Source organism: Alligator sinensis, unplaced genomic scaffold, assembly GCF_000455745.1.
Source record: "Alligator sinensis unplaced genomic scaffold, ASM45574v1 scaffold2053_1, whole genome shotgun sequence".
NCBI lineage: Eukaryota > Metazoa > Chordata > Crocodylia > Alligatoridae > Alligator > Alligator sinensis.
In genome coordinates this window covers 13083-29081 of record NW_005843864.1, presented here as the reverse complement: position 1 = coordinate 29081, position 15999 = coordinate 13083, and the positions used below count along the sequence as shown (strand labels likewise).

General features: G+C 42.7%; 1 protein-coding gene across 1 annotated transcript; it reads right to left on the bottom strand.

The window, feature by feature from the left end:
* Positions 1-12874: 12874 nt before the first annotated feature.
* LOC112548982 (olfactory receptor 10A7-like) lies at positions 12875-13654 on the bottom strand. The gene has a single exon (XM_025195798.1). The coding sequence runs from the start codon at positions 13652-13654 to the stop codon at positions 12875-12877; it is 780 nt and encodes a 259-aa protein (XP_025051583.1).
* Between the last annotated feature and the right edge of the window lie 2345 nt (positions 13655-15999).

The window sequence follows — 15999 nt, the reverse complement described above, 5'->3', positions numbered from 1 at the left end:
ACTCTTTCCTGCTTATGCAGGGGGTCGGACTCGATGATCTATTGAGGTCCCTTCCAACACTAACATCTATGAATCTATGAATCTGTTGAAACCTGCAAGAATGTAATGAAAGCATACAGATCAGATTTCGTACTGCAGACAATTTTGCATTACCGTTTCTTTAGTTGGTCAGATCTTCATCCAAAAGTGTTCATTAACACTTGCCACTTTATTCTTTTCCTTTAAATTACTAAATACTTCTTCCAAATCCACGCATCAGTTTTTTAAATGTAGATTTTTTCCCTTCAATTTTTGAAGGATTTTGCTATGGTAATAGGGCTTTACTGTGGTTGATAAATAACCTCCTTAGCAGTAACTTTTCACAAATTTCACAAATATTCTGCAACCTGCAGCCCTTGGGAGTGGTCCTACCCATGGAGTGTTTTTATTGGGCCACTAAAGCCTGATATCAAGGGGTGGTCTCTTGGCAGGGAGTGGGGGTGCTCTGTAGGAATGGGGACAAATACAAACATATGGGGGTGGCCAGGGCAGAGCCACTGGCCTGCTCCAAAGTGAGGGGCATTCTTCTGGCCCACTACTCTAAAGACCCCAGACTTGCTTGAAGAGCTAGAAATTAAGTTTCCCAGGAAATTCACTGGGGTGTTGGCTTTCCTATCTTCTACCTAGGTAGGAAACCTCCCTGCCCAAAACACCTCACTTTCAAACTCCCATTCATCTTATTCAGAAAGAAAAATAATAATTTTTCTCTCTCTCCACTTTCCATTCCTTCCCCACTTCCACTCCTTTGCCTCTTATCCAGGGGAGTCCCCATCCCTTTTCTGGTCTGAAACCTGTACCTCTGTCTGGCATGGGGTACGAGGTGGGGGTGGGGATGCAGCTGCCCCCAAGCCAACTCATCCTCTCCTTCCTACAAGGAACATATTATTAAAATCAAAAACTTATCATTAAAAAAATCCTTCTGTCCCTGTCAAAGAGCACAACCAAAGGTCAAGTATATAAGAGCAGGGTTTTTTGGGTTTTGCTTTTCAGAAAAAATATTCAGAGTGAGGACAGCAGAAGTGTGGAGCTCTGTGTGCTATCACTTTTCTAACTCTGACTACCAGGGAATGACCACATGTAAAGGAGCAAAAGCATGAAGGACAATGCTTACCTCAAACTGAATCAGTTCAGTTCAGGCTTGAAATTTGCTATCAGTGCTGATTGCTCTCCTTAAACATGTTTCCCCTCACCCAGGAGATTATGATGATCTCACTAGGAACATCCTTATTCCATTTTGTTTGTGTCCTCATATTTACATGCTCATTAAGGGAGAAGTGGTTTTCCCTTGCTTATGTAGGAACAACAGCAACAGCAGCAAATTATTTTTGTTATCATTGTAATTATTGTTGGTGGGTGAATGGTTTGTTGAGAACATCCACTGGTGAAGTCAAAGTGCATGGAAGAGTTTAAAGCCGATGGCTGTGCATGATAATGAACGCTGCTCTGTTTTAGACAATAGGAGAGGTGTCACCTTTGAAACCCTGGACCAGGCTTCTCCACTAGTGGGAGGATGGGGATTCCAAACGGGATTTCTTATTGGCATCTCAGCTGCTAGGTATTGTGGGTTGCCTTTTACTGCATAACCATCTTCGGCCTCCAAATTACCCTATGCAAGCAATACGCACAGCTGTTTTATCCCTTCTTTTGCTAAAAGTTTCCCCAAACACAGATTTTTCACCTGATATCATATTATTGAGGAAATATTTTGATAGTTAAATAACAAGTATAACAAGGAACTAACAATGACACTGGATACCATGAGTCATTGTTATTCTAAAAATAGGTTGTGCTTTAACTCCCTGTAGCCCCAGATATTGACATTGAGTTACAGTTCTTGATAATGTCAGTTAGTGAAAAAATATTTACAGACCCATTTATTTTCTTCCACACGATTGTCCTTTCAAGGTAACAAGATTACTTAGAAAGAAGATGAAGCAATCACTCTGTGAATGTCAGATTAGCCAAGGTATTAGACAGCACATCACAACTTCTTCAGCAGTCCCTCACAGTGAAGGATGATTGTCTTGTCTGTGGGTCTGAAGATGGCTGATTATGCCTACCTGGGTTTGACAGATTCTGTTTCAAGGTGGGCATATGTTTCCATGTGGGACAGGTGGTTCCAGATTCTTGATTTGTTCTGTGGCACACTGTTCCTGCCATTTCTGCTTTTCCATCTTATGTTGTCATTGTAAGATTTCAAAGTAATGAGATATTTGCAGCAGACTCTTTCTCTGTTTGATGCAAGCAGTCCTGGGTGATAGGCTCCCATGAGTTGATGTTAATGTTGTATTTTTTTCAAGTGGGTCTTCATGATGTCCTTGAAGCACTCTCTCTGCCCCTCTTTTGAGCAAACACCTCAACTGAGATGGGAAACTGAAACATTCTTTGGGAGTCTGGAGTCGAACATCAGGATGATGTGGCTGGCATAGCAAAGTTGATGTTAGATTATCATCTATTTAATGCTTGTGGTGTTTGCGTGCAAGAGGATGCTAACATTGTCAATTTATTCACTGGATTCGAAAAATCTTCTGCAGACAGTATGATTGGTAGTTTTCCAATAAATTGAGATGTCTCCTGCACATCGTTCATGACTCAGCTCCATACAGTAAGGAGGGGATTACAGCTGCTTGATAAACCATGAGCTTTATTTTGGATCTGATGTTGTGATCTTTAAAACATCAGTTTCCTAGTTTCCTTAGGTGTCTGAAGGCTACACTTGCACATTTGAAGTGATGTTGTTACACAAATTGCCAATTGCTCAAATCAGGAGCGAAGCCTTACGATGGAAGATAAGGCAAGATGCCATGTTTATTGATTAAATGCTTAATACACATACACCCCCCCCACACATTCATACCCCAATTTCTGTTCTGCGCTGGTATACATTAACAGTCTAGTCTTATTGGTGCCAGATCAACTTATTGGGCAGCCAAGTTGATCATGAGTAGGAGCCATGCTCCTGCCATTCCATCTCATTAGATGAACCAATGCCCCAGGATGACACGCAGAAGAAGACCCAAAAATCTATATCTCTCACCCCATCTTGTACACCCTTGTCAATTCACCCAGTCCTCTGGGCCTTTGCTGAGTTATCACTGTGTTCTTTCTTGAAGGTCAATTGCCCTTGTTTGCTCTCTGTTCTGGGGCAGATTCTTCTTGTTTGGTCTTTTATCTGTCTGCATTCTTCAGCCAGTTGCCAGCTGATGTTTTCCACAAACACACTGTCAACCATACAGCATACAAAAAAGTAAAATGTCGAGCACTTAATGTCAAGCTGCAGAGCAATACAAATCAGAGTTTCTTAAGGTAATGCAAACCTCAGGAATATACATAAGATTAAAAGCAATAGGCAAAAATCTATTTCCATGTTTTTTTACCTAGAATGAAGCTGGTATTTATGCTGTTTGCATAACATTGTTGGATTTCTTTGTGGATGTCAGTCTTCTGCTAAAATGGCTTCCGAGATGGGAAATAGTCAATGTTTTTCAGAGTCATATTGTGAATCTGAATTATCAGAGCTGGGGAGTGCTCAGTAAGAGCTTGTTGATGGAGGACCTTAGTCTTCCGGATGTAAAGCATCACTCTCATTTTCTCGTATGCCTCGGTAAAGAAGTTGACGATTGCATGAAGGTCTGGTTCTTAGTGAGCACACACTACAGCATCATCAGAATACTGGAGCTCAATAATTAAGATAAGGGCAGTTAAGGGAGTTAGATGAGATTAAACATCATACCATCTGTTCAGTACCTTAGAACCACTCTGACTAGAAGCTTTTGGGTGGTTAGATGTAGAATTGCAGTAAGGAATATTGTGAAGAAAGTTGGAACAACGATGCAGCCTTGATTAACTCCTGTCTTAACCTCACAGGGATCTGTTATTGAGAACCACTGTTTGGACGCTGTCATGGAGCAGGCAAAGAATGGAAGAAGTTTTGATGGGTACCCATACTTCAGACAGATCCTCCAAGCACTTCTCAGTTTAGAGAATTGAAGGCTTTCATGAACTCAAAGAAGGCCATGTAGAGTGGTTTATATTTTATTCCCAGCATTTTTCCAAGCAGTGACAAGCTGTGAAGATCATGTCACTTGTGCCTCCTGATGTCCTAAATTACACTGAGATTGTAGGGGCAGCTCTTCACTAAAATCGAAGGAAATTGTTCAGGAAGATTCTTGCAATGCCCTTTCTTTTTGTGGACAGCAAGGTGATCCTTCTGTAATTTCCACAGTCAATCTTGACTCCTTTCTTGAAGACTATCGCAATCATTGTTACAGTAACAGGCTGTGGAGATAGGGAGACAGCAGTGAATATGATATACCTAAAAATTAGCTGCCAATACCATCTTCCTTGGCATTCTCATACATACGCTGAGAAGAGAGTTTAGATGAAACCATTATAAGGGAACGCATAACTGGTTGAGTCATCATGATCAAAGAGTAATCATTAATGGTCCATCATCTGATACAAAGGAGGTTTCATCTGGGGTGTTTCATGGGTGTTTGCTCTATCTATAACTGTTCAATATCTTCATTAATGACTTGGAAGGTAGAATTAAGAATGCATTTGTCAATCTACAGATGACACCAAACTGGGTGGCAAAGCAAATCTTTTGAAGGTTAACACTAGGATTCCAATTGAACTTGATAAAATACAGGCAGCATCTGAAAGAAATCAGATTGAATTAATAAGTGATAAGTGCAAAGTCTGTACTCAGGATGACACTTTCAAGTTTAGAAATACAAATTGTGGAATGATCAAATAGAATCCAGTACTACTGGAAAGGAGCTGGGGATTGTAACATAGATTGAAAGCTTCATATGAGTTAACTGTGCTAGAGTTCAAATGAATAAATAAAATAAAATAAATGAGGAAAAAGAAAAAAACAAACATAAATACATTGCCTGTGTTAGCAAGCATTTCAAAGACAAGTCAATGGATGTGATTTTTTTTTCACTTTACTAAGCACTGGTCACTATTTTCCTGAAGTACTGGGTCCAATTTTGGGCAATTTTGGGCACTCTACTTCAAGAAACACATGGCCAAACTAGAATGAATGCACAGGAAAAGGACCCCCCCCCACCCCCCACCCCATGAAAACAACTGGAAAAGAGTCTGAGAAACCATGGGGGATATTACAGTTCAGTTGGACCATTTTAAGAGCACTTTAAATGGGAACAATTGCACATTAAGTGTTCAAACAAACGTGACAATGTTTGTTTAATCTGGCCTTGGAAGATAATCTGTGAGTGATTCATGGGGCAGACAGGTAAATTGGAAGATCAGCGGGTGATACAGCAGGTGAGGAGTTAATCAAAGTGTGGAGGGGTGATTCAAGTGTCTTGGGGACCCCTTCCCTCTTTCTGTATGGAGCTGACTCAGCATCTCATACCCATGCTCCTGCTCACCAGCCCTCCAGGGTCAGGTCTGAGCAGTGCATCTTACAGAGGGGACTTACCCTTAAATGTTATTGTTCACAGCATGAGCTAACTTTTACATACTGTAGCATTTCTCAGAGTTAGCAAGTGTTAACTGTAAACATGTCATTTTGCTCCATGAGTAACAGCATGTTCTGCCCCTTTATGAGGGAACAGGCAGCCCTGTTGAGAAGTGCAGGGTATTTGTACATAGATGGAATTTCCTGCTTGGGACTTCACAGAGCTCCCAAAATATTAATCAGGGAGAGGATAAAGCAGTTTGTGAATGAAACTGCTTGCTACAAAAATGGAGTCAGGCCACTGTTCTAGCATCCAAAGTAAAAGGGGCCTCCTTGAGTGCCTAGGACAGGGTGGATAGGTTAGATTTTATTTGTCAATCTATTGACTTGTTTGTGTCCTAAGGGCTGAATTACCTGAGTGGACTGGCTGAGGAGCACAAAAGCCCATCTGCAGAGGCCAGCAGGGCACTGCTTATGCTGTGACATAAAACAAGATTAGAAGGAATGGGATAATTAAAGGTGCAATTCTGTTACCCTGACAGGGCACACAAAGTGAAACTTTGGAGTGAGTTCCAGACAGACGACCAAAATGGAGACATGATTAGAGTATGTGTTCCCTTTATAACTATATGCAGAAGCTCAAGTGTGCACATTTCTGGAGAGTCTTCATAATTTCTGGTAAATAGTTAATAAATGATGCTTCTTCCTGGGACAAAACAAAACTTTCTACAAGGATCACATGAAATTGAACCTTATGATATGCATCCTGCTGAGGAAGCCTTGGGCTGGGCCTCCCCAACTTCTGGAGCACAGCTTCCTGGTCCTCTAGAACAGAGGCGTTCCTTCCAGGCTTCTCAACTATATACAGCAAAAGCCACATGTTGAAGAACCTCCCCTAAGGGAAGGATACAACTGCTGCCTATGTTGTTCTCTTCCACTACCAAAAGTGATAAAGCAGCCCAACTTTACCAGCTCCAATGGGATCCAAGAGAAGAGATAAAGAATGAACTAGCTGAGGTTGAAACACCCATCAAATCAAATCCCTTCGTTGATTTGGTGATCTGCATTGACTCTTAACTTCAGGGAAGGACAGAAGAGGAATACATTTTTCCTCCTTGCTCCCATCCAGATACCCCTGCCCCCAAATGCATGCAAGTAGATGGGATTGTCACCCAGTTTGAATAAGGGTATAAGACACCACCATCACAAACTCTAACTATTGTGGGACATCAGCATATGTGCTTGCTCACTGCTGTACAAGAAGGATTCAGAAAATGTGTCATCTCAGTTGTTGGTCCTGCAGAAAGGAGTATTCCCTACCCTGTTAGTTCATTTCCACAGTCCTTTTTTTTAGCAGAGTATCAGTTGTAGCCAAACAGTTTTTCCCTAGGTCATTTGTACCCTGGGACAGTATTATGGGGACACATTTAATACTAGCGTAAAGTATTGTAGAGCTATGAAGATAAATGAGAACATTCCAGCAGTCAGTCCTCATCAGACATTAATTTTCAACTGGAACTTTTTGACCAGCATTCATTTTTGCCTATGAAAATCATCCCTTCAATATATGGGATGAAATTTGTGTCCAAATAAATTCAAAGCATTTCCCCACAGTGAGAAAGGCCTTGTTTTGATGTGATGTTTGTCTCAAACTATACTCAGAGTCCACAATCCCAGTTATTTTTCCTGGTTCTACCTCTCATGTGCAGGGTAAATTTAAGCATATGTCTTCCTCTTCTTGTATTTGCAAAACAGAAGAGCAATAAAGACCTCCTTTGTAAAAAGATTTGAGACCTACAAATGAACAGCGCTATATAAGAGCAAGGCAGAATTGTTACAAGATCACCATGGGTGTAAAACATAAGGTGTTAAATGTGCCTGCCATCTGTTGTGCAGATATGAAATTAAAACATGACTTTTAACAATATTAGGTGACTAAGAAGTCAGGTAGCCATATATTGAAAAAGCACATAGGCATGGATTAACATTTTACTACGTTCCCCTAAATTGAAAATGTTGTAACTAAAAGAGGGATTTTTTTTTTTCTGAGTGATATTTGTAAAATAGATTTTTTGGTGAAATCCTCACTTTGAGTAGACAGTCATAGCTTACTCTCTCAATGGGTCACATGTCCCACTGGTCCTATTGTCATAGCCCTGCCTAGTTTGCTGATGCTGTTGATGGATCTGGGGATTTTTTCAAGCATTATTAGCCTCATTCAAAGAGAGAAAAAGAATAATTTTAGTTGGAATTTCTAAAGGCACCTAAAGTATGATTCCAAAGATCTTCAATGGAGAGATTCATAACAAATTGCATAGAACTGTAAAAAAGTGACATCTCACTTCTGGAGAGGAGTAAGACTCTGAACTTAACCGTGTGCCAACACTGACTTTTTACTAATTGTGAGTAAAACCAAGCAAGACTTCTTTTTTAAACTTAGATAACTTTTTTTAGAACAGGGTAATTAAATCAAAACTGACCTCTCACATCTTATATTCATCTTTTTCAGACTAGGCTATAGGTTCTATAGTCTCGCACCACTTAGTGCTAGCCTTTGGTCTGTGAGGAATGAAACCCATCTGATCCTGATGACTTATCCTTGTGCAAGTGGGGCTCATACACACATGGGGGGAGCCTGCTCCGATGCACTGGAAACCCATTGCTCTGGAGCAACCCTTAATGGAATCTGTTGGAGCATGGAAATTGACGTGCTCCAGCAGCCTTGTGTGCCCGGTGTATCAGCATCCCACACATCTCTGCACTGACAAAATGGCAGCAGGGCACCTAGAAATAAACACATCTGATGAGCTTTAGTTCAAAGCACCCCACCACCATTTTTTCAGCAGAGGGGTATGCAGCAATTCTGATACACATGATGTGTGGGTGCTCTTAATTAGCAGAGCTCATTAATTAAAGTGTCCAGCAGCGCATCCGGAACCACATGTAGAAATGCCCTGGTTTTCTTGCTTCAGTTTGCTTTGCCTCTCTTTCTGAATTGGAAACATGTCTTTGGTTCATTATTTACCATCCTTGCTGGAAGATGGACCTTTCCCCTGACATGTTAGCTGATTACAAACATTTTAAAGAAATAAAAGATTAACAATGTGGTTACATCAACCTTAATAAAGCCAATCTTGTAACCTCAAATGGGAAGAAGTAAGGAGTGAAAAACTTGGTATCTGCAGGAAAAGAAACAGAATGAAGTGAAAAGCCTGGATTAGGGAAAGGGGTTGACGTTTTTTAATAAAATTCTACAGTTTACATTGGACATAAATTGATTAAAACAGTAAAATGTCCAAAGCAATACGTGGCAGAATTCCAGAAATCCCCTCTCAAGGAAAGGACCCAAATCATTGAGGTACAGAGTCACTCTTCTGGCTTCATTGCCTTAATGAAAGTTTTACTCTGGGCTCCCACATGACTCAGCTTCATCAGGAAGGTGGGATATCACAAAGGTCACAAATAATTTTCTTTTAAACAGATCCTGCACCAGCAAAGGGGCAACTGCATTTCATTTCTGTGTACAGTTAAACCAGTTGCACAAATAACTTTAATTACAAACTGGTGCAGTGTCTAAATCAGGCACACACTGGTAGGTTTTCTGAATTGCTGTCAGTTTTGATTTATTTTTGTTAGCAAAGTTTGTCTATATAATTTCTCCCTCTCTCTCTTTCTCTCTCTCTTTCACCTGTTAAATTTTAATAGGAGCCCTACCAGGTAAATATGCTAAAAGTTCTGGAGATTTTAGAGTTTGTATTTGAACAGAGGACAGAGGTTGCTTCAAGGTGGGTGCAGGCTAAATTTACGCAATTTTTTTTTTTAAATGAGGTCTGTAGAGATAATTTATTGATATGCCTTACAGCTTATTTTCTACAGCCCATTTGCTTATGTAAGGTATACCAGTATCTTCACTGGCTGGCTTTCTTGTATGCATACCAGCCTCCTGCTTCCTTACTTTTCCTTCCATCCAGGAAGAGCGCACACACCAACTGCAGATGCTTCCTGAATCTAATTAAGTGTGCTTAAACCCGAAAGCTTGCTAAGAAGAATTTTTCCAACTATTTGCGTTGGTTTAATAAAAGATATCACATTGACCCAAAGAACCTTGCCTGAAACTAAACTAGAAATGTTGGTCATTTTTACAGTGCTCTGTGGGGCGCTTTAATTAGAGCAGCTCTGAGAGCCACTCTAAAGCACCTGTAGCATCAGCATCCCGCACTTCAAAATTAACTAAAGGCCTCACCACCCATTCTGAAGTGCGGGAATGCTAATACATGAGATGTGGAGGCTGCTGGAGCATGCTAATTAATTGAGTTTGTGCTAACACCCTGTAATTAAAAAACATCAGAGCAGCCTCCGTGCATATCTACAAGCACCCTTAGTTGCCTTTGGAATCTACTGCTCTGGTCCATGATAATCCCAGCAACTATAACAACCTACTGCTTATGGTATATGCAACTGAAGGTTTTATCTTTTAGCTTGTGGGGAAGATTTATATTTTGGGGAGTGAAAATTACAAATTCAAGACCTGTTGATAATGGTGATGTGCCTGTGATCACATGAGCACCAAATGCCATCCTATTGTAGCGTTTTTGGTCATGCTAACTTTTAACACTTTAAAGCAGCCTGATCTGCACTGATATCAAAATGGAACTCCTTGGGACATAGAACAGCTTGGCTCTCTTCATCCTGCTACCACTTGAAGTCTGTGTAATCTTAGACAAAGTGCTTTCACTTTGGGATCTCATTTGCCTGTCATTGCCAACCTTTTAATGAAAAGCCCTTTAAAGGAAAGGATTTTTCAGGAGTGTCTTGTTACAGGACCATGCACAATGACAGGACTGGATCCAGGAGGGGTGCAGTGCCATTGGTGCACCTACCTTTTGGTTTAAACTGGCCCATTGGAGCCTATGGGGATTTATTTTTTCAGCTCTCTTCCTCCTCCCCTCCTCTTCCCTGCTCCCCACCCGCAACTGCTCTACTTAGCACTGTTCCTGTCTGCCCAGCCAGGCTGCATGTGGTCTGAGATCAGCTGGGAACAGGGAAAACAGCAGTGGCAATGGTCAGGAGGGATCCCCTTCCCTGGTCCTGCTCCTGCTCCAGGAAGATGGAGCAGTGATGGGGAAAACTACTCTCCTGCCCTGTTGTTGCCACTGTCTTCATCCCCAGATGAGCTCATCCCCAGTGCAGCCTGGCCAAAGCAAGCAGAAATACCTCTTGTGCTTCTTCCACCCCTGTAAAAGTTGGGAAAGCAACAGCAGTAGGGAGAAGTTAAGGTAAGGGAAGGAGAGGAAGGATTTGCTCCTTTTTTAGGAACTTAAAAAGTCTGCTTGCACTGGTGGGGGCAGAGGAGGCTGAAAGCAGGGGGTGCAGCCACCCCTGCAGTGTATGTGGCAGCTGCCTCACCCCGTTTTGGGAAATCCTGAATCTGCCCCTGCACAATGAGACCCTGCTCTCAGCTAGAGACTCTAAGCATCTTATGAAGGAAGGAAAGGTATGAGGGAGGGAAGGACCTGATCTAGCCACAAATCACTCTTCTGCCACCCCAGATCAACTCCTCTGGCCTCCATCAGCCCATCCGCCTCCAGATCACTGCCTGGCATGCCCTTCAGCTCAAGAGCGGTGGAGGCACCAGTGGGGATGTTCTGTGCACCCAGGTCCAGCCCTCGCCTTGCCCTGCTGGGAGGAGGGGTTGATGGGGCAAGGAAGTGCCAGATAGCTGTGTGGCCTGGACGTGGATTGGATCTGGGTGTATGGGGGCAGCATGGGCTGCAGGAAGGCAGGAACTTTTGCCACAACTTCTCTTGGGCTGGCAGGGCAATTCGTGGCAGGTCAATGAGTGGCAGGACAGTGATTTAGGAATGGAGGGGCCAATCAAAGGAGTGGAGGGCAAATCTGGGGGACAGTGGGGTATTATTGAGGGAGAAGTCCAAGCCATGTGTCACGACCCTTCTCTTCCTTCTCACAGTCTATATTGTGGCTAGAGAGCTGGTGAGCAGGGCAGTCATGGAACAGATTTGCAGCCCCTGGCTATGGCTCTGGTTGCCAAGCCTGTAGCATGAAATCTCACCCTTTGTTCCACATAGGGGGAGACCAGTATCAGTATTCATTGTGCCATCACTATCTATGAGTTCATATCGGAGCAAATAAAAATTGTGTGGACCTACGTGGTAATGATTCTTGTACGCGCTCAGCAACAAAGTATATAAAACAGTAAACATTTATCCAGGTGATTTTTTGAGGGATGATATTCCTCCAAAACACACAGATTCAGGTGGAAAAGTTTTTCTTCTCCCAATCAGAGTCTAAGCATTACCATTTCTTTCCCCTTTTTAACTAGAGGTCATTAGGATTCACCTCTACAGGTGTAGGATGTTAAAGCTCTTTGATTAATGCTTAGTGCTTCCACACATTTCATTAGTGTGCAGCAAAAATTCGGGAGTTTAATGCTCCAGAGTTTATGGCGCCTAGGAAGCTCCCAGGCATGCCACTTATAGATGTGCCTGCACAGCAGCATACTGAGCCAGGTCAGAATATCCTGGGCTGACAGGAGGTTGAGGAGGGCAACCTCCCAGCCTGGTGCTGCTCCAACTGATCCAATTTGCTGTGGAGGGGAGGGCTGGCACATGAAGGTGCTTCAACATGGGGCTAACCAGCAGTCAGTCTCTACACAGAAGCACTCTAGTGCCCCAGCCAACCAGGTCAGCATCTACACATGCACTGCTGTGCAAGAAAAAAAAACAAACTAACTCTGCATTGGGGTAGTACTTGTGTTTACAAGTACTACCCAAATGCAAAGTTTATTAGTTTTCTACACCTTAACAGGGGAGTATGGGTAGAAGTGTAGAGGATTACTGCAGAGCTAATTAATCGTCTCTGTAGTAACCATCTCATCTAGAAGTGCCCACTAAGTACTCCCATGAGGCTCTAAAGAGATGTCATGCCTCTGTTCTGTCTGTGCTAATAATTCCTCTTGCATTTCCAGAATTTCAAAGATTTCCAGAATGTTTCAAGCATTTGTAAATATATTTTACAGCTGCTTAGGTAACATGGACCAAGGTCAAGTTAAATTATTTGGCAATATATAGCAGATAACAGAGAGAATAACATCAGTTTACATCATCTATGGATGAAATCAATATATTTTTGCGTAAGTTTGAGTGAGTACAAAAATATTGAAAAGGATTTCAAAGACTACAGAGATATCAGGGACAGCTATACGCTCTCCCAGCCTACATATCAGACCTTGATGCAAGTAAAGCACATATTTTCTCCTTTTCGTCCATCCTCACATCATATTAGCATGATATGAAACAAAAAGAAAAAGAGAAGCTACCCAAGCTGGAATGCTCTGAAGAGTAGGAACTGTCTCTGTTGCATTTAAAGTTTAAATAATTAAGCTGTTTACTTTCTCTGGATTTCTATGTACAAGAACAATTTACCCACCAAGTTTCTTAGGGCCTGCTTCACCATTTTGTTTCTCAGGCTATACACCAAGGGGTTGACCAACGGAGTCACAACTGTGTAGGAGAGAGAGAATACTTTGTGGAGATCACTCAGTGCTTGGGATTTTGGTAACATATAGACAAAAATCAAAGTCCCATAGAAGAGGGTCACCACAATGAGGTGAGAAGAGCAGGTGGAAAATGCCTTTTGCCTCCCAGTGGTGGAAGGGATTCTCAGGATGGTGGAGATAATGGAGGTGTAGGAAGTTAAAGTCAAAAGAAATGGGAACAGTGTGAAAATGCAGGTTAAGATGAAAGTTGTAAGTTCCACATGGTGCGCCTCACTGCAGGAGAGTTTTACAATTGGGGAATCATCACACATAAAGTGATCAATTTCATTGGAACCACAAAAAGATAATTGTGAAATTAAAACTGTCATGATGGTACTAGCAATAATTCCACCTATCCATGACACTGCTGCTAGGAAAAGGCAGAACCTGTCATTCATATGAGCTGCATAATGAAGTGGCTTACAAATTGCTAAGTATCGATCATAAGACATCACAGAAAGAAGGCAGCATTCAGTGGACACCAGGAAACCATAAATAAAATATTGCACCATGCAAGCCCTAATGGAAATGCTCCTATTCCCAGTCACAAGACTGCCCAGCATCCTGGGAAGAATGGTGGAGGTGTAACAGGTCTCCAAGCTGGACAGGTTCCCCAGAAAGAAGTACATAGGGGTGTGCCCTTTTCACAAATCTGACAAATTTTCTGCGACCTGCAGCCCTTGGGCGTGGTCCTATCCATGGAGTGTTCTTATTGGGCCAGTGAAGCCTGATATCAAGGGGTGGTTTCTTGGCGTGGGGGAGCCGGGGGCGGGGGTTGGGGGTGGGCATTCTGTAGGAATGGGAAAGAATTCAAACACATGGGGGTGGCCAGGTCAGAATCACTGGTCTGCTACAAAGTGAGAGGAATTGTACATTGGCCCACTACTCTAAAGACCCAGAGTTGCTTGAAGAGTTAGAAATTAAGTTTATCAGGAAATTCACTGGGGTATTGGCTTTCCTATTTTCTACCTAGGTGGTAAAGCTCCCAGCTCATAAAAACCTCACTTTCAAACTCCCATTCATTTTCTTCAGAATGAAAAAAGGGAATTTTTCTTCCTCAATAGAGGGGCAGAGAAAGTTCTTCAAAAACATCATCAAGACCAACATGAAAAAATGCAACATTGACATCAGCTCATGGGAGCCTATCACCCAGGACTGCCTGCCTCAAATGGAGAAAGCGTCTTCTGCAAGGATCTCAGTACCTTGAAACCTTGAACTCCTTTGCCTCGTATCCAGGGGTGTCCCTATCCCATTTCCGGTCTTAAACCTATATATCTGTCTGTCATGGGGGTTGGGAGGCAGCTGCCCTGTAACAGATCGCCTTCCCCAGTGCCATCTTCCCCATTATCTGCACTTTATGTGGGGCGCCCTTGGAGTCCCCTTTAAGATTCTTGTGTCCCACTCTCTACTCTCCTGCCATATCTTGATGGAAATTATTATACTGATGTTCTTGTAAGCAGGAGAGTGCCTATTGTATTTTGTATATTGGGGTTTTGCACCTCCACAGGCCTCAACCCCTGTCTTTCTTTAGCTAGGCCTCGCTGTCTAAACCCAACAAACAGGGTTTGACTCTGAGGCTCTAGCCTTTTCTTGTCTTGAGGGTCGTGGCCCTCCTTTCTGTTCCGAACTGGAGCCCAGGATCCCTGCACCAGAGGTCTGGCCACTGCCCCCACAGCCAGAGAGTCACAAGTTTAAGGCTGCGGAACAGCTCTGGACCCACATGGTCCCAGTCCACAGAAAAATATAACTTCAAGACCACCCTGGCCTTTTAGGATAACACCCTCTGGTGCCAGGATCTGTACCCCCTAAAATCAGCCCCGTCCATGGGTAATAATAGCCACCAAGAGAAATGTGGTTAAAGAAGGCAGCATGCCAGCTTACATTTACACAGGGTTCGAGTGTCAGCTCCCCACCGTTGGCTACAAACCTTCTTCTGGGGTTGCTGCTGTCTCTCCAGGGTCCTACATAGTTCCCCTCCTCCAGCCTTTGGACAGCTCACCAAGCCTCTCCATGGAGCCCTGGGATATACTCCTTGCCCTTTGGCTGCTGGCTCCTACTGCTATTCAACCCAGGTTTTTTATAGTCCTGGCCTGCCCCTTCCAGTCAGCTGACTAGCTGACCAGGCTCAGCTTTTAACCCCCACCTCTGTGCCCAGAAAGTTCTGGCCTTAAAGGGGCCAACCTGTCTTCTGCTGACAGGGCTAGGTTTCTCTGTTACATGCCCCCAAACCAAATCATCCTCCGCTTCCTACAAGGAACATATTTTTAAATCAAACTAATTATCATTAAATAATTAAATCCTTCAGTCCCATCAAAGAGCACACCCAAAGTCCAATTATATAAGAGCAGTGTTTTGGGGGTTTTGGTTTTCAGAAAAAATATTCAGAGTGAAGACAGCAGAAGTGTGGAGCTCTGTTTGCTAATTTACTGAAATCACTTTTCTAACTTTGAATACCTGGGAATGACTGCATGTAAAGGAGTAGAAGCATTAAGGACCATGCTTACCTCAAACTGAGTCAGTTCAGTTCAGGGTTGAAGCTTATCCTGAAATTTGCTATCAATGCTGATTGCTCTTCTTAAAGATGTTTTCCACTCACCCAGGGGATTGTGATGATCTCACTGGGAACATGCTAATTCCATTTTGTTTGCGAAACCCAGATGTGTCCTCATATTTGCACGCGCCTTAAGGGAGAAGTGGTTTTCCCTTGCTTATATAGCAACAGCAACTGGAGCAGCAGCAAATATTATAATTATCGTTGTAATTATTGTTGGTGGGTGAATGGTTTGTTGACAACATCCACTGGTGAAGTCAAAGTGCATGGAAGTATTTAAAGCTGAGGGCTGTGCATGATCCTGAATGCTACTCTGGTTCATACGATAAGAGAGGTGCCATCTTTGAAATCCTGGACCAGGCTTCTCCACTAGTGGGAGGATTGAGATTCCAGTTGCGATTTCTTATTGCCTAGGTATTTGTA